We start from the raw sequence: 24,836 nt of genomic DNA, 5'->3' as shown, positions 1-24,836 counted from the left end.
ACTTTTTTTTTTTTTGACATTTTACAAATGCTCAGTATTTTGCTTCTTATAGAATACCCTTCAAATATAGCAATGTGAATACAGTAAGGAAATGGAAAAAAAAAAACAGGCAACTTTCTAAATTTTTGACACAAGAAGGTGAAACTTAAAGTCAGAGCAAGGATTTTTTTTTTTTAAAAGTTTTATTTATTTATGTGACAGAGAGACAGCCAGCGAGAGAGGGAACACAGCAGGGGAGTGGGAGAGGAAGAAGCAGGCTCCCAGCAGAGGAGCCCGATGTGGGACTCGATCCCGGAACGCCAGGATCATGCCCTGAGCCAAAGGCAGACGCTTAACAACTGCGCTGCCCAGGCGCCCCCAGAGCAAGGATCTTACATCCCATTTCCAGGCTTCTAGTTTACAAGACTTTATTAATATAAAAACGATATTTGCCAATAGAAATTCAGAGTCAGGGGCGCCTGGGTGGCACAGCGGTTAAGCGTCTGCCTTCGGCTCAGGGCGTGATCCCGGCGTTATGGGATCGAGCCCCACATCAGGCTCCTCTGCTATGAGCTTGCTTCTTCCTTCCACTCACCCTGCTTGTGTTCCCTCTCTCGCTGGCTGTCTCTCTCTCTGTCAAATAAATAAATAAAATCTTTAAAAAAAAAAAAGAAATTCAGAGTCAGAAAATGTTAGATAACACATAAGATAGAATTTCTGCTGGGTAAAAATGTAATAGTCAAACAATAAATTATTAAGTTTCTACTTTGGAAAAAATTTTTCCCATCAGAAGTAATTTTATCTACTCACTAACTTAGTTACAAATGATCACTGTGAAGGAAGTGCTTATGAGATGTCCATTTTAAAAGGAGAGACAAGGGCTCCTGGGTGGCTCAGTTGGTTAAGCATCTGTCTTCGGCTCAGATCATGATCCTGGAGTCCTGGGATCGAGCCCCGCACTGGGGAGTCTGCTTCTCTCTCTCCCTCTCCCTCTGCCACTTCCCCTGCTTATACTCTCTGTCAAATAAATAATTTTGTTTAAAAAAATAAAATAAGACAGAGAGACAGAGAAGGCCTTGGACCTGCACTGCCCAATACAGTAGCCCTAGCCACATGTGGCTACTTACACTTAAATAAAATTAAATAAATTAAAAATTCCACTCCTCATTCATACCAACCATGTTTCAAATACTCAACAGACCCATGTGGTTCATGGCTATCCCAGTAGGAAGCACAAACACAGAACATGGCCATCACTGCAGACATTTCCACTGGGTCGCACTGCCTTAGGAAGCACGGACAGGGGAGTCAAGCTGATAGAATCTTTAATTAAGGTGGGCAAGCAAACTACTCTGGAAAAGGCATAACAGATCACACTAGGATGTGTTTAAAGACAAGATAGACACATGAGTCATTTTTGTGGATGTTCAGAAAGTTACTAAATTTCCATAACAGGAATTATTTTAAAGTTTCATTACCTTAGAACCAGAGGTAATATTCTGTTATGCATAGGGAACTTGCTTAGGAGAGAAGAATGGGCAGATTTTTTGGATGGAGGAAAACACGCTAAGAGCAATATCCTTCAAAGATTGGTGCGGTAAGCTATGTTTTCTAAAATGATTGTAAATTACCTGGAAGACATAATACATGGTTTAATCTTCCAGAAGGTATTTTGCTGAGGTTGGGGTTAAATATCAAATCAGTGCAGTGAAAAGAAACTTTTTGGAAAAGTTCGCAAGAACTGGAGTAAGCAGAAAGGTAAAATGTGAAATTCAGTGAAAACTGGTGTTAATTATTGTATTAAAAAAAAATAATCCAAATCAGAATAACTAAATGCTGGGGTGCCTGGGTGGCGCTGTCAGTTGAACGTCCCACTCTTGGTTTGGGCTCAGGTCATGATCTCAGGGTCGTGGGATCAAATCCAGCATCAGGCTCGGCGCTCAGTGAGGAGTCTACTTGAGATTGTCTCTCCCTCTCTCTTTTCCCCTTCCCATCCTCCTCATGCTCACTCTCTCTCGCAAATAAATAAATCGTGAATTAAAAAAGAGAAACTAAATGATGGTATCTGGATTACCAGCTTCACATCAAAGACAAAATCAAGAATTCATGTAGACCGATCCTTTGGTTCCCATTTACTGCTGACAGCTAAAAGGATCCCCCCCCCACCCACCGGTAGACAAAGTAAGGAAATGATGTCCTTCCTCTGGATGCAAGAGGACTAGTGTGCATGGCTTGGCAAAAAAAGCTCTGTGTGGGCTTCCAGCGCTCTACTACTCCCGACTCCTGCACGCCTCCTCTCCTGGATCTCTCTGGGCTGGGCATCAGCCTACCGGGTGCCTGGCACAGGGCCCTCCATCCAAAACCGTGTGCCACCAGTGTGCAAACTGAGCCACTTCCAAACGTAAGAAGTTTTACAGCCTGGTCTCTCTGGGTCAAGACATCCATGGGGAAGCTTGAAAACATTCTAAGGAGAGCAACCAAAATCATCACCAGGGCAGGATACTGGATGAGTCCAAAAATGGATTTTTCTGCTAGAAAGGCAAAGGGACATATAGAACAAGCTTATAAAGTCATAAGGGAGTGGGGGATGGTTGAGATCTACTCTTGTTTAGCAAATCCTAAAGTATTAGAACCAGGGACGAGTAAGAGGTCTTTTTAAGGAAATAAAAGAAAGTCCATCTTCTATAGCAGATCAGGAACTTTCAGAAAAGACAGCTATTTAAAAGAGTTGATGAACTGTATGGATAAAAATTCCATAATATGGGGGTGCCTGGGTGGCACAGCAGTTAAGCGTCTGCCTTCAGCTCAGGGTGTGATCCCCACATTATGGGATCGAGCCCCACATCAGGCTCCTCTGCTATGAGCCTGCTTCTTTCTCTCCCACTCCCCATGCTTGTGTTCCCTCTCTCGCTGGCTGTCTCTATCTCTGCCAAATAAACAAAAAAATCTTTAAAAAAAAATTCCATAATATGTTCATAAGAAAACCTGAGGATATTTTGGATTGTTTTCCTCAACATTTAAGCTAGTGTCATGGAAGCAGCCCCCTTCCAAAACCTCCACTGGTGAGATACGGCCTAGTTCTGTGAGAGCGGACGTTGACTGGAATCAGCACCATACCTGATACGTCATCACTCTTTTGGCTCTGTCTGTGGTCCAGTGGGAAAATCAACACTGTGCTTGACTGGTGAGACAAGATCTGGTTCTGAAAGGAAGCTCATTAAGTTAATTTTTATTAGCATAAATTTATAAAGTTAATAAGAATTCTTCAGAAAATTTCAAGAGGAAAGAATTAGTCTGCGGATAACACTGGGACAGTGACTTCCAAGATGCATTTTGTATCAGGCCCTGAAAGATCAGAAGATTTAAGATTGCCCTTTCCTTAGAAAATTTTGAATATAAGATTAAACCTAACAAGCAAAGCGACCAACAAAAGTTCCAAAATTTTATTCAAAGGATTGATTATGAAGTTGTGAATTTTAATTCCAGTATGGTTAACACACAGTATTATATTAGTTTCAATATACGATGTAGTGATACAGCAATTCTATTCAAAAGATTTTTCTATCTAGAGCTCAAGTAACATATATTCATGAGCACATGTGTGTTCAATTTTTAGCATAGATATAATCCATGTTAAGTTTACCAAAGGCACATGAAATGTATTCATTTTTACATACAAATTCTGCTGCCAAAACAAGTAGCCATATTCTGGTTTGGCTGAGATTTTCTAAATTACTTCCAAAAGTTATATGAATAGAGGACCCTGAGATAAGAAAATAGCAAAGGCATTAGTAGCCTTGATAAAGCAATGGCAACTAAATCTAGTTTTGCTGTGTATTCATATAATAAACAGCAGAACATTGAAACAATTGTCTAAATAACTCAGTATATTACATATTATATATATAATATATAAAGTATATTCACCTAAAATAGACAGGTAATTGGAGGGAAATGTGTCATCTTGGTTTAAATTATCTGAATCAGTGCATTAATTCTCCTCCTTAATCTAAGTAGACATACTGAGGCTGTGGGAAATTTTTAGGCTAGTGACGAGTGTCTCTGGACTTCTCAGTGATTATTGGTAGCTCTCTCCATAATTGCCATGGTCTAACAGTTCCACCTTGTAACCAAAGTCGAATCCAATCCACAGGCTTCCTGCAAAAGACCCACCCAGGAATGTTTGGGGATTTCTGTGTAACCTGGAGATAGCCACTAAATTCTGGAGCTCTTTCAGACCGCTCAGACTCAGACTAGGCTGAAAAGAGTTTCCAATTATTCTACGGAGTTTAAGAACTTAGTTACTTAATGAAAGAGCTCTTCTACCTGGATTAAGGTATCAGACCAAGAGGAAAGCATCAAGACCTCGTTGGATGATGTAAAAGGATGTTGCATAAATTCCGAAGTCATCGTCCACTGACGAATTACAAAAGGTAATGGGAACAGGAAAATGCACTCCTCATAAACCTTTATTGCTGACCTGCAGGAGACGAGTCCTGTAGAATACAGTGTAGGTTATAAGGACTAGGCATTTTATTTTTTTTGAAGATCCAACTCAACTTTTTCTTTTTTTAATGGAGTAGTGTGTGTTTATTCAGTGAGAGGCTTAATTTGTTTTTATGTTGTAGTTGAATAATTACTCTAGAGAGCGGTATTGGCATGGATTGTGAGGGAGCCTGAGTAACCTCAAAATGAGGGTAATAATAGCACCTGCTGCAGAGGGTGGTGGTGACGATTGAGTTCCTCACCCCCTGCAAGGCTCCGCGCATGAAGCTGGGCACGTGCAGAGTATCCAGTACAACTGCACTGCCGCTACCCTGGTTGTCAAAATTACTACTAGATGTTTATGTTTTTTTTTTAAGATCTGTTTATTTATTTGAGAGAGAGAGGGAGCAGGAGCGGGGGAGAGGGAGAGGGAGAGAAACTCAAGCAGATTCCCCGCTGAGTGTGGAACCCAACGCGGGGCTTGATCCCACGACCTTGAGATCATGACCTGAGCCTAAATCAAGAGCCGTTGGTTAACCGACTGCTCCACCCAGGTACCCCCCATTAGATGTTTAAAATGTGTCCAGAGTTTCCTATCTAAAAACAAGGAATTGGACTCTAAATGCTATAGAGTTTTTCAGACTTTATAATTTAAATTATTAAAGGGGGGAAAGTAGATTGAAATTAAGAAGCATGTTTAGAAGCACTGTTTCCTGGACACGTTGCTTCCTTTGGGAAGTCATATGGGCGAGTATCTCTGATCTCGTGGTGGCCACCTCTCCCTTCCAGCCTATCTTGTCATGCCTGCAGCCCTGGACCACCACCCGTGCAAGCCAGCGGAGAATTTTCACTGTGTGGGCTCCTTCACCTCTCATTCAACTCTTAATATCTATAGATCAAGGATTAGTGTGGCCGAGGAACTGTGGGCTGCACGTTTAATCTAAGAATCAGACATTTCACCGATGGATGGGTGACCCCATTTCAGACCAAGGGAACACACAGCTGGCACACACCCCTAAATCTACTAAAGTTCCCAGAATCTTCCACCTTGTCATTTCTTCTATGTTCTGAGCATGTGTCCCTCTTCTCTCTGCTCCTTCCCATTTGTCATATTGGTAAACAAAGGTGAGATTGGAATATTTCTGTCTGCAATAGCGACAACAAAAAAAGATGCAAATGAAATCGTGCTTTGTGTGCAGCTGTTCATTTCCTACCACATTCCCCTCCTCGGTGTACCACCAGGCAGCCGCAGAAAAAAAGGATCATCTGCCCTTAAAAAGGAAAAGGCATTACTTGAACTCTGGCCTGGCTTCTCCCTGAAAGCGAACTGCGGGAATGCTATAGATGTTTCTGCATTAAATGGAAGCCTGCCACTCCAGCCAGAGTGCTTGCTTCACAGAACAGTGCTTTCTGGAGTCTGGCCAACATTCGAGAATTTACCCAGATGGCCCAGGAAACACTGAACCACTTCCATTTATGGACATTTTCCTTTACCAATTAAGAACAAAGGGGAGTTGTTGGTTTTGGGGGGGTTTTCTTCCGCTTGATTGCTGTATTTTACATTTAAAATTTGTCTGCACATGCTGGCATCATTAGAACCATCTAGGGAGATTCAGGGTTAGGGAATCAAGTCCCACAGTCTGGTCTGTTGCCGGCATGTGGAACAGCCAGTGCTTCAGTCTTTATCATAAGTGAGTTTGAAATGCCAGACATTCCTCCTGAAAGTGAGCTAAGGTAATGATGGAACTCAAGGCAAAAATCAACATGTCACTTGCAATTCTATTTGGGAGGTTGGGGGTGGAGAGATGACAGTTCCGTGGAGTGATTTACATAGCACCATAAAAAGAAAAGTCCCCCGGTGATGACTGAGCTGCAAATAGAACAATGGACCTGGGGACTTCCAGGGCCTCAGCCTTCCCGGTCACGCCCCCAGGAAATGCCCCCGCACCTTCCCAGCTCGAGACCAGAGAACTTCTGCGTCGGACCAACGTCATCCCCACCGAAGCGGGGCTTCTAGAAGGCCAGTGGCCATTTGTGGGGGAAGGGGCCATTTGGGGGGGGAGCAGAGGGGGGGGTGGGCGAGACGAGGACAATCCAGATGCTCACTTCCTAGAACAGAAGTCCAGCCGAGGGCTGAAATTTGTGCTCCCAAAACAAACATTTCAGAATGGCACCTTATCTTTCCTAAATTGCCCAGATCCGGTTCCAGCAAGAGGGTTCCCCTTGCAATTGTTGGCTGGTGTTTCTGCCTGAAGCTCTTTAGAGCTCATGAGAACCAGCAGGCTATTAGGGCTGGACTCTGCTGTGACTTTGCCACAATGTGTGCAGACGGTGGTGTGTTTCTCGTCCTGGGTCTGAGTTTGCACATTTGAACTGAATAGCATCTCACCGATCATATAAATTTTTTGAGACTTTTCTCTTATTTTTTAATACCAGTTTTACTGAGGTATAATTTATACACAATCAAATTTGCCTATTTTTTTTAAAGATTTTATTTATTTATTTGACAGAGATAGAGACAGCCAGCGAGAGAGGGAACACAAGCAGGTGGAGTGGGAGAGGAAGGAGCAGGCTCATAGCGGAGGAGCCTGATGTGGGGCTCGATCCCATAACGCCGGGATCACGCCCTGAGCCGAAGGCAGACGCTTAACCGCCGTGCCACTCAGGCACCCCAACAAATTTGCCTATTTTGATTGCACAATTCGACTGCTTTTTAAAAATTTGATTACTTTTGACCTTTACTGTATTTCAAAATATTTCTTTCATACCCCCAAATAAGCCTCGGGCTCCACTGTGGTCATTGCCCTACCCCTGCCAACCACTCGTAGGTTCTTTCCTTATAGTTTCACCTTTTCTAGGATTTCATATAAGTGGAACTATTAAGAATTTGGTCTTTTGTTGGCTGGCTTCGTTCACCTAGCCCAATGCCTTGAGATTCATCCACGTTCTGTAAGTGTCAGTGGTTGGTCCTTTTTTATTGCTGAACAGCATCTAATGATCTTTGTCTGGATTTGGAAAAGAAAGATTTATTTGGATCACATAGAAAAGCAAATAGACTTCCATTATCTTTTCAAAAAGCATGTGTTCACTGAAGTTGATAATAAGAATTCTTTGAACCCATCTTACCTTTCCATTTTCCCTGAAATATAAGATCTTCCTACCCCTTATTTAAAATGAAGTTCTAAATGCAAAAATCTTAAAACATTAGGCAGGAAGATCTGAAGGTAAAGGAGATTTCAAGGTATGTAGCAAAAATACAAATTAATCAACAACTTCCAAGTAAATGTTGACAATCTGGATAGAAACCTGGATTAGACCAAGAGTTTCACAGAAATTTGAAATTACTATTGAATAGTCAATTAGTAGAAGGGTCAAAGCAAAACCTTTCCCCATCTTTCTCATACGGTATTTGTTAGTAATTGTAATAAGGGCAAACTGATGGTTCTTAGTGATAATAAGAGCAACAACAACAATTATTATTATTATAGCTAACTTGTGTACTGCATATTACAGGTCTGGTGCTTCCGTGAGCACTGGATAAGTCATTAATGCATTTAATTTTCCCAGCATCCCTACCAGGTAACTGTTTTAACCCCCCTATTTTCTATTTCTATTACCCCCATTTTATAGATGAAGAAACTGAGGCTTAGAGGAAACTAAATAAACTGCCTTGATGAGAGGTCAACCAGGACCTGGCCCTGGGAATTCAAGAACCTTCAGGAACTTTGACTTTTGACCAGTAGAGCACTGCAGAAAAATCCTCAAATTGGCAAAGTGGGTTGATATTGTCTCTGAGCGAGGGAGGCGATTAAGCCAGAGCAGGCGTCTCCAGCCTGAACCAGACAGGTTGTTGAGATGTGTGGAGAGACCCAGAATAAGGCAATGAGAAGGGGAGGAAAGAAGAAACACTGACATGTATTGTTCACATAAAAGAGGCTGCTGGTTGACCTGGTGTCCAGGGCCCGGCTGCCCATTTTCTACCCCAGGTCCAGGTGACGTCTGGGGGGCCTTCCAGAGCTAGCATGATAGGAAAATCAGAAGTACTTGTTCAGAGTTATTGTGACTTGGCTCTGTCGATGTGGGCCAATAGTCCATGGATGTTGATAGTCCACCGGCTGCCTACTGAATTCATTCAGTATTGTGCATTTGTCTTTTTATGGGGTTTTTTCATCTGCCTACAAAGTCTGGAACTAGATTGCCTAGTTTTGAATCTTGGCTTTGCCACTTACCATGCAGTGCAACTTTGAGCATGTTATTGACCGTTCCATGCCTCTGTTTTCTCATCTGTAAAATGGGAAATTAATAGCACACCTATTCTGCAGCGTTGTTTCAAAGATGAATGCGTTGTCACGTGTAAAGGATTTACAACAGCAGTTACAAATAGTAGGTACTCTATATGTGATAACTTTTATCCCTATCACTATCCAAAAATGATGGTACGTGAAAAATGTATGTTTTATATATATAGTAAACTATAATAATCTGTACTAGAATGAAATTTACCTTCAAGGCTTCATTTTGCAGGGCTCTGTTCCTTGTTCTCGCGGGACTGTGGAGGATTGCGCAACACTGATGGGTGCAAGCGCAAGGCTCAGGGACCGGGGACGTGATTTCAGCCTCTACAATGTACTCACTCCTAGATGGGAAAATTATAAAGACCTGGTCTCCAGGAACTGAAACAGTAGCAGTAATTGGACACCAGGAGTTTTGAGAGAGAAAATCTTTATGTTATTTGTTTGAATCCTGAACAGAATGGAAGAGAAGAGTAGACGCTTGGGATGAGAAAAATTGGAGTTTCCTTTCTATTCCTCATTTTTTGTTGCTGGAGATTTTAGAGTAGACGGTAGTCAGTTTGCAGTAAACTGTCTCATCCTGTGATTCTTCAGTGCTGTATTCAGATCCTGATTATTCCCGAACACCTAGTTCATGGTCCACATTTTGTACGAAACCCTCCCTAGCGGTCCCAGTCAGCCCATACTGCTCTCAATTACATGCATAAACTGAATTTCTAACACCTTCTGACTCATAATCATGCACTATGTTGTATTGTCTTATCATCTATAGAACTATCTAGAGAACATTCATTTAGTCAGTGAACAGCAATTTATTGGGAGCCTTTGCAGGCCTTGATGATGAAAAGTAGGAGAGGGGTGGTTTTGGACAGATTGTACATATATATTGAAAACATAGAAACCTCTGGTGATTTTTATTTAGTTAGTTAATTTTTTAAAAGACTTTATTTATTTATTTTAGAGAAAGGGGGGGGAGGAGCAGAGGGAGAGGGATAGTCAGACTCCGTGTGTTGAGAGTGGAATCCAAAGCCTGACCACCCCAGGGGAGGTCAGGACCTGAGATGAAATCAAGAGTTGGTAGCTTAACGCACTGAGCCACCCAGACGGCAGGTCTGGGAGTTCTTCAGTCTCTAGTAGGAACCAAAGCTTCTGTTTGGCAGTGGCCTCCGCATCATTGCCACCAGCGTCCTCAGGGATAAAGACAACGTAGGCTACAGCAAGATTTGCAGTTTCCTGGATATCACACCCTTCACTTAGCACAATGGACTTGGAGGACACTCACGTTAGTCTTGTCAAACATTTTCTGTGGGCCCACAGAGAACTGTATCAGAAAAATGCTCTAAGATGTAAAAGGAATAATCCTATTCAACAGAACATTTACTGAGCACTGACTGCACTAGACGGTAGGAATAGAGGGTGATACCAGCCTTCCAGGGAGGCCAACCAATCAACAGGTGACTTCATGAGTTCTAGCCCAGGTGACCAGGAAGTTAGGGGGTCCCAGCACAGGAGCCCTCCGTCCAGCCTGGTGATGGGGACGTCAGGAAAGAAGTGTTAGAGCAGGTGGTGTGGCGGAGGGCTGCTGTTTGGACTCTCGGACTGGCCTGTTTCCCTTGCAGGCGTTCAGACCAGAGCCGATCAGGGCTGCCGCCTGGTTTCTGAGTTTGCGCCCTTGAGCCTGGGGCTCCCGGTTTGAGGAAGGGGCAGGCTGTGAGCTGGCTACCTCAGTGCCTTGGGCGGCGGACCACCCCGGGAGAGGAGGAGGGCTGTGGGGACCTGGCCCATTCCTGCCGCACGATCCCTGGGCCGCAGCCTCTGCGCCACACCCTCGGCCCGGGCCAGGTGTGCAACTCTGACGGCGAGAGGGGGGAGCCGCGCGGCGGGGGGAGCGCTGCTGCAGCGCCGAGTGCGCCCCGTGTCTTTGTCTGCCTCCGGAGGGCTGGGTCCTCCTTATTCACAGGTGAGTCACACCCTGAAACACGGGCTCTCTTCCTGTCAGGACTGAGTCAGGTAGAAGAGTCGATAAAACCACCTGATCACGGAAAAGGCAGGCAGAGCGGAGCGCAGAGTGGAACCGGCGGCTTCGGCGAGGCGCGTGCAGACCCCTCGGCGGCGGACGGACGCGCGGCCCGGCCATGCCTGCGCCCTGGCTGAGCGGCTGCCTCTGCCTGGCGCTCCTCCTCCCTGCGGCCCGGGCCACCTCCAGGAGGGAAGGTGAGTCGGCTTCTCCCGGAGGAAACGTTGCAGCCCTGGGCTGGTAACCGGCCTTGTCCTGCAGACTCTGATGGCTGAGCGCACCTCCGAGGGTTTCCACTGTGTCGAAACTTCTTTAGAGCTCCCTCCTCCTCCCGCATCTGGGGCTTCTCCTGAGATGGGGTTTAACCTAAGACTAATAATTATATACAGCTGTCTGAGTTTCCAACATGAAGCCAACAGGTTGTGCCAAACCAGGATTTTCCTTCCTTTAAAAATGTTCCTTCTTGATTGCGTTTTGGATCAGTGGGCCCCGGTTTGATCAAGAATATCAGTAATATGTAGGCATATACATTCTTTCCCGTAATGCGTTTTCGTGGATGGGATTTGGGTTGGAAAGTTTTCTGTGACTGTGAACACCACAAAGATGGAAAAGGAGCCTAATAATCCTTCTGGAATTCCCAGTTCGTCTTTGGGATGGAAACTGAGCCGTAGGAGTCTTGGCGATGCTTTATTTTGCATAACGTTACTTCTTAAAGGTATTCTCACATAATATTCAACAGGCACTTATTGGGCACCTATGTCATAGATCATTTGATCTTAGCTCGGGGATCCAGCGGCTGTCATGTCGTGAGAAGTTCAACTCACTGATGTAAACAAAACTTGCTGAGAACCTAGCAACCGTTTGCTGTAGGCATGTGTCAGCTATGACAACACATAACCGATGTTTTCCTTGTCACCGATTTTTACCAGTAATATCTGCATGGCTCATTACCCTGAATTTTCATATTTATATTGCTTCCTGCACCTGATGGCATTTCAGTACTCATTTCAATAGGTCCAAGAGTCATTTTCACACATGTGAATGCGTGAACATGAGACAATGTTCACATAGGCACGGAATTATCTTCGACTTTCCCCAAATGACTGGCCTGAATTATATTTGAATGGCACAGACACTTTAACATGTGTTTGAAAGCACTGATACAGTCCTTTTCTTTTTTTTTTTTTCCTTGGAATTAACAGCCAACCCATCATCCCTGACCACCATGTTTCAAAGTCATTTATGAAAATAACCATGTAGGTTAGGTTCCCTTAGAGTTCACCTAGTGAGAAACATCCTAAAAGTAAGGAGAGTCTTTGAATATTAGAATTCAGAGGAACTGCTTATGGATCAACTACTATATCCCTTGGCTTAAAATGCAAAAACACCGCCATGGATTTGCACAAAGCCACACACCAGCTATTGGGAGAGCTATACCTGCCGCTTGATCTGGGGCTTCTCAGGCTGGAGATTTGGGACCACATTGTAAAAGTACCAAGGCAGCTAGTACATATGTTTTACATAGTGGGTGATTATCAAAGCAATTTTCCTGTCGGTATAGGTGTGAGGATTAGATAACCGAAATAAACACGTAGGATTTGATCAACTGTTTAATAAAATCAGACTCAGGAGGACAGACTTGGACTCGTACTTCTCCAGGATAGATAAGCTCTGAGAATTCCATCTAGACCAGTAATCAGAAGCTGTGTTCAGTCTCATTTCTAGACTTTCCTCTTCCTTGGAGATGGGCTGCTTAAGATATTAGGCTCCCTCCTCAAAGAGCTTCATAGAGCACCCATGCTCTTCTGTTCACGGGATGCTGGAATGTAGCGTAAGCTGAACTAAAGTATGGGACTTTCCACTCCCCAGAGTGGCCTGCCTCTGGGCATCCTGTGGGCTGCACCTAGGAGCCTAAAGCAATGACATCGCTTCCAAGTTGTTCTCTTGAAGGTGAAATTATGGTGCTAGATATCATCAGTGACACATGCGTTGTCTCAGCTCAAGCACAGGCTTTAGAGTCAGCCTGACCTGGCTTCAAATTTTGGCTGACCCACTTACTAGTTTCTTGTTAGTAATTGTTCAGGCTTCTCAGCTTCTTGGAATCTTCTTCTTTGCCTGTTACATGGGCGCAGTGTGCCACCTTGCAAAGTTGTTGAAAGGATGAGGAATTATTGCGAAGAGCCTTAAAATGCCTGGAACCACATTTCTTTAAAAAGTCTGAAGCCAACAGTGCGGGTAAAAATAGTGAACTTGGACCTGCAGAGATCAGTAAGCAAGATAAGGATTTCCCTTCGGGAGCTCACGGTTGGTGTGAGAGAATGTGCCATGTAGCTCCATTAGTTGGGATCACAGTTCACACAGATCACATGACTAGAGAAGGGGCAAGAAGTTGATAGGAATGAGACTAGAAATGGAGCCAGGAACCTGTTATGAGGAGCCTTCTGTGCCAGGCTGCGCAGTTAGGGTAGTGCCCCAGAGGTCAAGAAGAGTTGCAGGTGGTTTATAACCGGGGGTGGGCCTGGTCAGCTTCATGTCTTAGCAAAGTCACTCACTGAAGGCCTTAGAGGATGGAGTTGAGGGGGGAGAGGGCAACAAATGGCCATTGCAATAATCCAAATGAGAAATGACGAAGGCTTTCATTGTGGTTGTGGAAACAGCAAAGTGGAAAGAGATGACAGGACACTTAGAAGGTAAAATGGAAAGAATTTGGTGACCCAGCAAGCATGTGTTAGCGATACAAGTAAGGGGAAGTCATGAGAACTAAGGAAGAGTCCAAGATGGGTCTGAGGCTGCAGGTTAGTGTGATTGGTCAGACAGTGATGCCATGAAAGGAAATGAGAACTCAACGGGAAGGATCGGTTGTGGGAGCAGCGTTGGGTAGTGGATGAAGAGGAAGGGGTGAGTTCCTATGAGGACCTGTTGAATCAGAGACGCAAGTGGAGATGTCCAACAGTCCTGGTGAAGAGCTGGAACTATGATTTTGAAGTTTAGAACAGCTTGAAGTATAAAATGAGGACCCCAGTGGTGGAAAACAAAACCCTGACAATAGATGAGATTACTGGGACATCGAGGTAAGAGAAACCTCAACACTTACCAAGGAGATGGAAAAACAATGAAGCAGAATAGGGCACTATGAGCCTTGAGGTTAGAAGAGAACATTATCAAAGAGGAGTGTTCTGCTAGCCCGAGGAAGAGTTGCAACAATGTAGGTATAATACGTGATATTTAGGTATAAAAATGTGAATACACAAAGAATGAGGACTAAAATGATACGGTTGGATCCAGCCCTCAGGTAAGTTTTGAAGCAATCATTCTAGAATGATAAGCTCAGAATCCAAGGTGTTTATAGAACACTAATCTGGATTTCTCCCATGGCCTGATGTGGGAAAAGAGGTGCTGTGGGTAGTGGTAGGGTCCCATGGAAAGATTTAGACTCTCTCATGGATTCTGTTACTTAAACTGTGGAAATGGTACAGCATCGTGCAAACAGGTGCAGGCCTGGGTTCAAGTCCTAGCTCTGTCATTTTCCATTTGTGGGGGTTAGGCAAGCTACTTCCCCTGTTACTCAGGTTCCTGATCTCTAAGATGAGGAAAATAAACTGTTGTGATCATTACCTATAAAGCACTTTGCACAGTGCCTAGGAAGCCCCCACTACGTGTTCAATATTACTATGACATAACTAACTGCCTTGCCAGGGCTGAATGGCAATATGGTGCCTTCTGAGTTTTAAGTGGTAAAATTTTTGAAGAGGTTCCTTTCATTAGCCCAAGAAAGGTGATGAGGAGCCCTTCTGCTCCGGCTGGAATGAATCCCGGGTTCTACCCAATGAAACAAATGGAATTCCTGACAAGGGACACAAAGCAGATTGGAATTCCAAAATTAGATTTCACAGCATTTCTTATCCTTGCCTTTTGTCAACCACCAGATCGTGTCACTTACAGATTCATCAAGTCTGTTGCTCTCGGCAATATACCCACAGAAGCTGGCCTCTCACTTCTCAACAGGAGAATCTCCCCCCCACCCCCAAAAAAGGGGTTTGGCCAACCGGATTATGAAAACATTTAGCAGTGTAGATGCAGTGGTCACATGTCTTTTTATGCTTCATTTAGCATATTAATTCACAAACCCACTTAAAGTCACATAATTTATAAAATAATAACTTACAAGTATTAATTTGTAAATCCACATTCCATGAACTAATTACATTCAAACTCCAACCTTAGCATGTAACACAACTCGAATACGGTTTCTTCTTCACTTCGGACCAGGTGGCTTGAGATACAGCTTGATTTGAGTCTGCTTTTGATGCTGTCACTGGAAAGCACATCATTTTCAAAATGTCCACAGATTAAAAACTATCCTTCAACACACACTGTAATCTTCACAGCATAATCATCGTGAAAGGTTTATTTATGACAACTTTCAGCACTCGCCATTGTGAGATAATGAACAAGTATGAAAATGTAAGTTGTGTTCAACAGTCTGACCTCTTTCTTACCGATAAGTGTCCAAAACATTGATTGACACCATGTCAAATTAATGTGTCTTCCCCAAATAATATTTTAACAATAAAAGCAATTGAGAAAGTGCCCCATACTAAGGGAGATTTTGAAAAGACTGAAATGTGACCTTCCCCCCCACCACCCCAGAAAAATAAAAACCTCCACCTTATTATATTCAAGTATGTGCAATAAACCGGAGTATAGAACTGGGTTGGAGTGTATGCTGGAAATTCCTATGAAGGTTTAAATTCTGGTGTCCTGAGCTGGGGGCAGCCATTGGCTTAGCTCGGCTGGTCCAAGGAGCTGAGGAAGAATGTTGGTTTGTGATCTGTGTTGCTGGGAAAGTCAGGAGCGTAGAATTAAGTTGTCGAGGCAATCTTGGAAATATTTTTCCTACTTAAGTTCTTAGTGGCTCAACTATATAGACTTTTTTTTTCCTAAGGAAATTTCCAGGGACAAGTCTTGAATTATCTGTTACAGACCGCTGTAGAAATAGGTGTGCCATAGATTGTGGAATATTCTAATTTAGTCACAAATTAGGCCTAGCGGATTACTGAATCATTACTGGGCTGTGTTCTAATATAATAACCACCAGGTACATGATGTAATATTTGAATCATATCCAAAGCCCAAAGCTAAGTCTTTTCTGTTTCTGTGGGTGACTGTGTGTCTGTATACGTGCCTCCCCAACAAACACGTGCTTCCTTATGTCACAATTATGAGAGAAGAAGAGCATGGTGCTTCCTCCTACTCTGATCAATGGAAGGGCTCAAGTCTTTTCCTTCTGCTGTATCCCAGGAGAGGTGGAGATCCCCAGCTAAAGGTATACGCGTCCTGGCCTTCTTCGGCAGGTCGACCATTTACAGAATTCCAACTGCTTCTTTTCCGGATTTTATTTGTATTCATTGTCGTCAGTATTCACATTCTAGAAAAAATTAAATTGCAGCCAAATCATTTCCCACACTAATTTAAACATTGGAACAGTTACTCAGATCTTTAGTTGCATGTAGGTGAGACATTTCTTACAAAAAGGTTTGCGCATTTCCCCACTTTTTTCTCTTCCTACGGCATCATGGTCCTAAACGAGAGTGGTCCGTAGAGGTTCTGGACAAGAGCCTCTCATTTTGTAGATGAGGAACATGATACCCAGGCCCCAGGTAAAGAACGGTGCAAATTCTCACAGTTAGTTATCACAGAGCTGGGCCCTAGCATGTGCAGTCCTCCTTTACAGATGGGCAAGTTGAGGCATAGAGCAGTGATTGCCTTGACCAGAGCCACGCACTTGGTAATGGGGCCAGATTTCAGTTGCTAGATGAATGTTCTTTAACAAGACAGATTCTTGGCTTTTTTCCAATTCTTAAAATTTTTCATTTTAATTAATTTCTAGACTTGATGGAATCTTGATCTGTTATAAGAACATCCCTATGTCTCTAGTAGGGGCTTCTGTGTCCTGTCTATTCAGAAGTCTCTGCGTATGTGACTCACTATAGTGGCCCTTCCTTCAAAACTGCCAGGGGACCACAGGGCACAACCAAACACAAACTCTAGTTCGTTGGGACATTGACAAGAGAGCAGATTTTAAATGACTAAGTTTTCTCTCTTTCTTTTTTTTCTTTTTTTGTTCAACTTTGTTGTCAGATTTTCATGCAGCTTGGGATTGACCAGGTGGCTCAGTTAAAAAATAATAAAAATAAAAGGAGAGTTGAGGGACAGTGATAAGCCTTTTTGTTTTAACAGTCGTTCTTCAATAACTGCTGGCATTTTGACTCTATATATGCATATTTGTGTCCAGAGACTATTTTTCTCTCCCTGTTGGAGACAATTGGTATGAGTTTTAGAGTCTTTCAGGATCAGGGCAGTTCTATGGCCAGAACTTTTTACTTTTTACACTTTTTACTTTTTACACTTTTTACACTTATTTCCTATTTCAAATTATCACCCATTTTGCTTTTGCTAAAAGAGGATTCCAAATGTTGAAAGGTCATTTCTCATCGCAGATAGACTGGTCTACTTTGCAATGGCAGTGGGTCCAACAGTAATCCAAAGTTTCTGTTCTTGCCTCACAGGAGGGGCGTTCATGGTGGGAGGGGCGTTCACATGCTGAGGTCCACAGGCAAAGAGGCGAGGCCACAGCTGAGCGGGAGTGGGAGGGGACTTCGGAGGAGCAGCAGGTTGGTCCAGCTGAGATGCAAGGCACATGGCACCCACTCCCTGGTGGAGCCTTCGTGGTCCAGTCTCTTCTTGGGATATTTGCTATTTCTTTTTACGGACATATAAACAATGCTTGGTCCCCTGGAAGACCATTTGATTCCTTCTTCTGACTGTAAGCAGTACAGTTTTAATCTATGATTTTCAAAAGGATTTTCTTCCAGAAAGGAATCTCTAAGGAAGATGCTATAAATGTACTCCATACATATTTTCCCAACATTGTCAGTGTACATGAATTACCATCATTCTTTTGTCAAACTGAGAGCTATAATGGGGCAGAGTAAGCATGCACTTAACCTCCATGGGTATATCTTTGCGGAGGGCTGTAGGGACAGCAAGAAGTCTATGGCTAATCTCCTTGTACAAAAATATATTGTTCCTAAAAGCAATGCAGTGTTTAAAGAGCAAGTATTTATTTGGTAACTTTTTTTTTTAAAGGAGCCAACAAAACATGAACTTAAATGATTGAAAAACCACATTTAATATATACTCTGAAAAGCAATTCAATACAAATCAGAATTTCCTTTTTAGCTTTTCTTTACCCAGACACCTTATACACAGTTTTTTTCCCCCTTTGGTCTTCATTGCTTCATGTCATCTCTAGCTGTCCTGAACACTCCACCTTTCTTTATTTCAGCTGCTCTTAAAAAGGCATAGGATACCTTTTGTTGAGGTGTGTAGAAAATGCTGAGTGAATACCACACCCTTTGACGTTAGTCAAATATGCTTTCTATATTGAAATGCTTTTCTTTATAGATGATTTCATAGAAATCGCTGCTTGTGTGGTCAGAAGGATGTGGGGGTGTTGAATTTTTGCATATGGAATCCTTACCGTGCCTACTCACTGAGTCTCCATACTGTAGCTGACACCAGCTGTCTTGGTGTAGAGCCCGTACTCGTGCCAGGTGTAAGAAAAGGAGAAACTGTTCTATATCTCGTGTCCTAATCTTTTCCCTTTCACCTTTGAACTCACTCAGACTGAGCCATCAGCCTCCTCCCTTACCCTGAACTCCTTTGCTGGTTAGATGACAACTGGTGTCCCCTGTTGGCTGGGACTTTCTTTCCCTCTCCCTACCATCTGCCTGGGCCCTGGTGGAGCATTAGGGGAAGACATCTCCAGATGTGGTCTCCTGGTGTAGGCCTTACCAGGCCAAGTGTCTGCAGTCCACCTGGGCCTTTTCCAAGTCTAAGTTGTAATATAATGTGCTATGAACTCTTAGTGAAACTAGGTGACTCCTTTTAAGTTGTAATCATTCAAAAGGAAAATGTGGGGATCTGAGTTTCATTGACTCTTGATGACTTTAGACTATTAAGAGTATGGGGCACCTGGGTGGCTCAGTCTGTTAAGCGTCTGCCTTCGCCTCAGGTCATGATCCTGGGGTCTTGGGATGGAGCCCCCAGCCCAGCAGGGGGCTCCCTGCTCAGTGGGGAGTCTGCTTCTCCCTCTCCCTCTGCCCCTCACCCCTGGCTCGTGCTCTCTCAAATAAATAAATCAAATCTTAAAAAAAAAAAAAAAGGCAGCTGTGAAAAATGTGAGAGAAAAACTGAATTCAGTTTAAAAACTCTTTAGTGAGGGAAGTGCCACTTCAGTTTTAAATTTTAATTAGAACACATATTGTGGCATGTCTTAAAAAGATGAAGCTGGAAGCAGACGTTCACACATTAAACCATAATATTTCAAGATTAGTTTAAATGAAGAAATCTTCAGACTCTCACCCAACCTGAGAGACATATTAAATCTTGGAAAGAAAAATCTCAAGAAGGAGGTTTTAAAACTAGAAAATACTTATAAGCATTTTCATCATTACATGTAGGTATAATACAATAAAAATACTCATCTTGTCATCTTGAGTATCTCAGATTTGGAGACTTCAATTTTGGCAAATAGGATGATAGCTACCAATGCCTTTGGTATCCACCTGGTAGATGTCAGTTGTATCTTGCTTTAGGTTTTGTAAGTAATGTGCAATTTGCGTATTTGAAAAAATAACAAAAAATACCTTAGAATAGATTGCTACTTGGAGGACACTTTCAATTATTGTTTTTGTTCTGGAGATAAACATTTGCCAGGTTTTGGGTTTTTTTAAAAAGGTGAGTATACTCTCCTCAACATTCATTTTATTCACCTCTTTCAGTCTAATGCTTTACATTTGGACTTCCTGTTGACGAACCTCGTTACGACGGACTTCCCGGAGGTGCCGGTTGCTCTCTTTGAGCAGAAAAGTGTTGCCAGTTTACGGGAGGCCAGTTCTTTGACTCAAAGGAAGGGGGTAATATTCAATAGGACAAATGAAGGTTGAATTTTTAGCGTAATTGCTTTGAACAAACAAAAGGGAAGATGGCGGTGGCCATGTTAGCCCCATTCCCCTCTCTCCACCGTGATGCTTTTCCTTTACAAAGCAAGAATTTTAAGAAGCCAGAGGAACTGAAGACATAAAATGAGGTATAAGTGAAATGAATGGGAGAGAGGTGAAGATGTCCCAGTGGGGAGTGTTATATGAAATTAAGCTGGAAAAGTAGGTAGGATTAGACCATTGGAAGTCTTTGTGGCAATGTTAAGGAATTCTGGGTCTTTATCCTAAAAGTAAAGGAAGGTACCAGAGAGGTATTGGTAGAATTTGTATTTTGGAAAGGTGTTCTGACTGCTGGGTGGAGGCAGGAGAAGTAGGGAATTCAGTCAGGAAGTCTTGAGGCAAGAAGTGATGGGTTTGCGTGAGAGGGGCTATTACGGACATAGACTTGGATGGGTTTGAGCTACGTAGTCGGTTATATCAATAAAATTTGGTGTTGCGTAAATATGGACGAGTAAGGATGGAGAACCTATAAGGATAGCTTCCAGCCTTTTGACTTAAAGGGATGACATCTACGAGGTTGGTTTTAAACATGTTCTGTGCAAAGAGCTCGCAAGGCCACAGGTTGGAAATGTCAGGCGGGTGGCTGGTCTGGGCCAGGAAGGCCTTGGTGACCCAGTCAGAATCTATCACGGTTATCCATGCTCTTGGCTGGGGTGATAGTGAGGCCTCGTGGAGGTTCAGGATCGAGCTTGGAGCAACCCCAACATTTAGAGTTCATGTAAGGAGAGGAGCCACAAAGACTTGGGTGGGAGTGGGGGACAAGGTCAGAAGCCAGGAGGAAACCTGATAGGATGGCCTCGTAGTGTCCCAGGGAAGACGGTTTCAAAAGGGAAGGACAGAAAAAGATTTGGCCTCTCTCTCCGAAAGGGAACGAGGGGCACAAAACGCTGGCGGGGGCGCACACCTTTCGTCTAAATAAGGAAGCGAATGGAGTGCCATCCCCGCAGGAACTCCTCCACAGGCCATCACAGGGGACTCACAAACCTGCTGCGTGTAACTGAGTCAGCATGAGCACCGAGCAGCGAACGGAGGCCCGGGCGGCAGGGCTGTGGGCGCGGGCAGCCGGCGCGCTCTGCCAGGTTCCAACACGACGCCGGATTCCTAGCCCCTGAGGTCGTCCCGCGCGCCAGCCAAGTGCACTGCCTGTCAAGGCTGCCCGACCCCGGCAAGCTGATCTCACGGCCTCCGCCGGCCTCACCCCGGCCCCTCCGCCCGCCTCGCTCTGGGCTTGCTGCCCTTGGAGTCGGCGGCGCGGCGGGCGCAGGCGGGGCGTCAGCGCAGCTCGGGGCTCCGGGTTCGCGGACCACCACCGGTGCGCAGGCTGTCGGGACGCGGCAATAGTTCCTCTGGCGTGAGAGCAAACCTGAAGGTCTCAGACACTCCCTCTAACTGAAGCTATCACCTTCCTCTCGCAATTCTTTGTTTCCATCGAACCATGCTTTTTTTTGTTTTGTTTTTTTTTTGGTTGAAACAGTAGCTTTTTAAATGTATGCTGAATGCCATGTATGTAGACAATGAACACTTGGTGTATCGTGTTGAGAAAATTTCATATGGGGTCCCTGGACTCCTGGGAGATTTCAGGTGCTTTTTTTGGCTTTTCTTAGCGTCAAACTGCCTGCCTGCCTTGCTTCCTTCTTTCCTTCCTTCCTCCCACCCGTCACAGCCCCAGGCCTTTTGTTAGGTACGTGGGGGTACAAACTTGGAAAAGGCTATGGAGGAGTAGCCCTTCTGGCAAAGAAAATAGCAAGCCTAGAGGCCTGCGGTGGGAGGAAGGTGGTGCTTTCCAGAACTCATGAAGGGTCTGTGTGTTGGTGCCCAGAGAGAGAGGGAGACAAAGAGGAATGAGAGAAAGTTGGAGAGGTCGGCAGCACCAAACCCGCAGGGTTTTGAAGGGAGGTTTGGATTTTTAAATTTGTTGTTACTTGTTAGAGCACTAAAAACACGGTGATCCCATAAATTGTTAAGTCACACGGGTGAAAAGCAGAGCATGTTTTTAAGTTTAGAACAATAAAGAAGATCGGCTTAGACGCAAGTGATCGTATTAATGCCAAGTTGCTACAATTTCTCGTAACTGCTTGTAGTGTTTCCTATGGGAAATTTAAAATGAGGTCCTGATGAACGGCCACCACTGAGGCTGATTATGCCGAGGCTCTGCGACAGTACAACCCTAGGAAGTATGTTCCGTTTCCTTTCATTCTGCTAAGGATGCAGCTTGGAAACAGCCTTTGCCCCGGGCTTCCTGTCTCAACCTGTTGGAGCCGTGAGTGTGAGTGAGGGTGGGAGTGCTGTGAAGTGAGCAGGAGGGGCTCTGCACACCTTGCTCCATTGTTTGCAGAGGGCTGCCCAGCTCTCGGATCTGTGTCTGGGGGGCGTGGGTGCTGGTGGGTGGATCAGCCTGTCTGGCTGCCCGGCGGGCTTCTCTAAGAAGCACCTTGAGGGTCGCGACGGTATGCCATTATAGTTATTATTATAATAAATGCTCAGGTGCCAAGGAGCAGCGCCAGCACCGTCTGACGCAAAAACCACCCACACGCTACTAGACTGGGAGAAGCATGTGCAAATCTGAGTGAAATGACTTGGTTTCACATGCATTTCCACAGGGGTTGAGGTCAGTTTGATGAATCTCATTCCTTTAGCTGTGGAGAGAGCCCCGGCTGCCAGAGACCAGGATTGGGGGAGCTGGAGAGAGGGCACCGAGAGAGGACAGGACAGAAGCTTGCAGACATGGCCCTTGCTTGGAAAAGCACAGTACAAAGGAGTAGCCAAATAAGACGATGGATAGGACCTGGCACCTGTGATACTGAGCTCAGTGAAAGAGGGAGAGAAAACTGCCCATCTTGATTCCAGCGCCCTACAAGGCTCTGGGTCTGTTCAGGGTCCCAGAGTGACTTGTGTCTGTTTTTTCTGCTACGGTGATTAGTGAATGCCGGGTCCCAGACCCATGTCTGTCTATGTGAAATGAGGAAAACGTGGACAATGTGACGGGTGTTTGAGAAAGCTCGATATAAAGCTCAATGTACTTATTAAATCTATACATATTTAATCTCTTATTTGACAAAGTAAAGCATTGGCATCTCCCTGTTTTGAAATCATGCTGGCTCATGAAGTCCCGGGATCCAAGCGCCCAGTGTAGCCTCCCTGTCAGGTGGGAAGTGGTATTTATTAAATGAACTAAATAAATGTACATCTCAGTGACAAGGACAGAGAAGCAAGGGGGAAAAGGAGTAAGAACCAGTAAAGCAAAATCTATCAGTGAGGGATTTTGGAGAGAAAGGAGATTTATCAAGAGGGGTAAAAAACATATGTCACAAAATGAAAGAGGAATAGTTTGATACATTTGTTAGGTAAATAATTCGTAATTTGTAAGAGAAACATCACATCTAGTAGATAAATGGATACAGCTCATGAACAGACCACCCTCAAAATAGAAATAAAATAGTAAACCAGGGGTGCCTGCTGGCCCAGTCGGTAGAGCGGGTGACTCTCGATCTCAGGGTTGTGGGCTGGAGCCCCACGTTGGGTGTAGAGATTCCTTTAAAAAAATAAAATCTTGGGGCGCCTGGGTGGCACACCGGTTAAGCGTCTGCCTTCGGCTCAGGGCGTGATCCCGGCGTTATGGGATCGAGCCCCACATCAGGCTCCTCCGCTATGAGCCTGCTTCTTCCTCTCCCACTCCCCCTGCTTGTGTTCCCTCTCTCGCTGGCTGTCTCTATCTCTGTCGAATAAATAAAATAAAATCTTTAAAAAAATAGTAATAATAAAAAATAAAATCTTAAAAAAAAAACCCAGCTTATGGCACTTTCAACCTTTCCTTCCTCCTCACTTCCCCCCTCCCCTTGCAACTTCCTGTTTCCTTTCACTGCTTTATGTATTTCTCCTTAACAAATATCACTATCCCAATATTCTCTGTTTATTCTCTATCTTGTTTATTCTCTATCTTGTTTATTTTCTTTCCCTCTGGCTTGCATGAAAACTCCACGAGGGCTGGGACATTGATTGGTTTTGTTTACTGCTGTATCCCCAGTGCCTGGAACAGCACCTGGTACATATTAGATGCCCCGTATGTATTTGTTGAGTGAATGGACCCTTAATAAATGCTTCCCAGGCAAACCAGGAAATGTCCAAGATGCCCGTCTTTATACTTCCATCACATGTCTTTGTGTCAAGATTCCTTGATGGAAACTAGACAGCCTATTTATGAAATTTGGAAAGATAGCAAGTCAATTATAAGATAAAAATGAAAAGAAAATTCTAGACATGAAATTGAACAAGGCTAAATATAAAACAAGGAAAGTATAATAAACATCTTAAGAATTTCTTCCTGTTTGAAAATGTAGCCAAGGCTTATATTAACCTAAATAAAACATTGTATTATAAGTTACCAAGAAAGGTTGTTTTCTGGACTGAGCTTCTGTCGAGAAAAGCATCCTTTCAAGGAATAGGGAAGAGAGTGACTGCCAAGTATTAGTACTTGTTTTTTTAAGGCAGGTCCAGACATGTGGGGATACATGGAGTCCTTTCAGTGGTGGAAACACACCTAGGGGTTTCCTGAAGTTCAAGAGAACATTCATTCATTTGTTCATAAAAAAAACAAAAAACAAAAAACAAACCCACCAGATAGGGCATCTGGGTGGCTCAGTTGGTTAAGTGTCTGCCTTCGGCTCAGGTCATGTCCCGGGGTCCTGGGATCAAGTTCTGCATCCGGCTCCCTTCTCAGCCAGGAGCCCGCTTCTCTCTCTCCCTCTGCCCCTCCCCACCCTTCATGCTAGCTCTCTCTCTCTCTCAAATAAATAAAATCTTAAAAACAAACAAACACACAAACAACGACAAAAAAAAAAAAAAAACATCAGATATCCACTATGACCAGGCCACTGTGCCATAGACGAGGGCCCCATTTCTCCTTTTGGTAAAGCATGACAGTGTTTTCTGCCTAAGAGCAGAGTCAAGTGCAAAGATTCGCCCTTGGACACAGCTTTATTTCAAACAGAAATTTAAAAA

The 24,836-nt window shown here is 44.0% G+C and overlaps 1 protein-coding gene across 2 annotated transcripts in view; it reads left to right on the top strand.

The window, feature by feature from the left end:
• LAMC2 (laminin subunit gamma 2) overlaps positions 1–24,836 on the top strand; it is a 68,534-nt gene that overhangs the window by 3,182 nt on the left and 40,516 nt on the right. Inside the window, exons 1-2 of one of the 2 annotated variants that reach the window (XM_034666815.1) lie at positions 9,850–10,598; positions 10,756–10,970. In XM_034666815.1, the coding sequence (XP_034522706.1) occupies positions 10,892–10,970 (79 nt within the window). In that variant the 5' untranslated portion in view covers positions 9,850–10,598; positions 10,756–10,891. Of the gene's footprint in view, positions 1–9,849; positions 10,599–10,755; positions 10,971–24,836 lie in introns of those variants that run through there. The other variant, XM_019804482.2, reaches the window with a different exon arrangement.

The sequence above is a fragment of the Ailuropoda melanoleuca genome, chromosome 8, assembly GCF_002007445.2.
Source record: "Ailuropoda melanoleuca isolate Jingjing chromosome 8, ASM200744v2, whole genome shotgun sequence".
Classification (NCBI taxonomy): domain Eukaryota; kingdom Metazoa; phylum Chordata; class Mammalia; order Carnivora; family Ursidae; genus Ailuropoda; species Ailuropoda melanoleuca.
The sequence above is the reverse complement of the archived record's forward strand: the minus strand, read 5'-3'. Positions and strand labels throughout refer to the sequence as shown.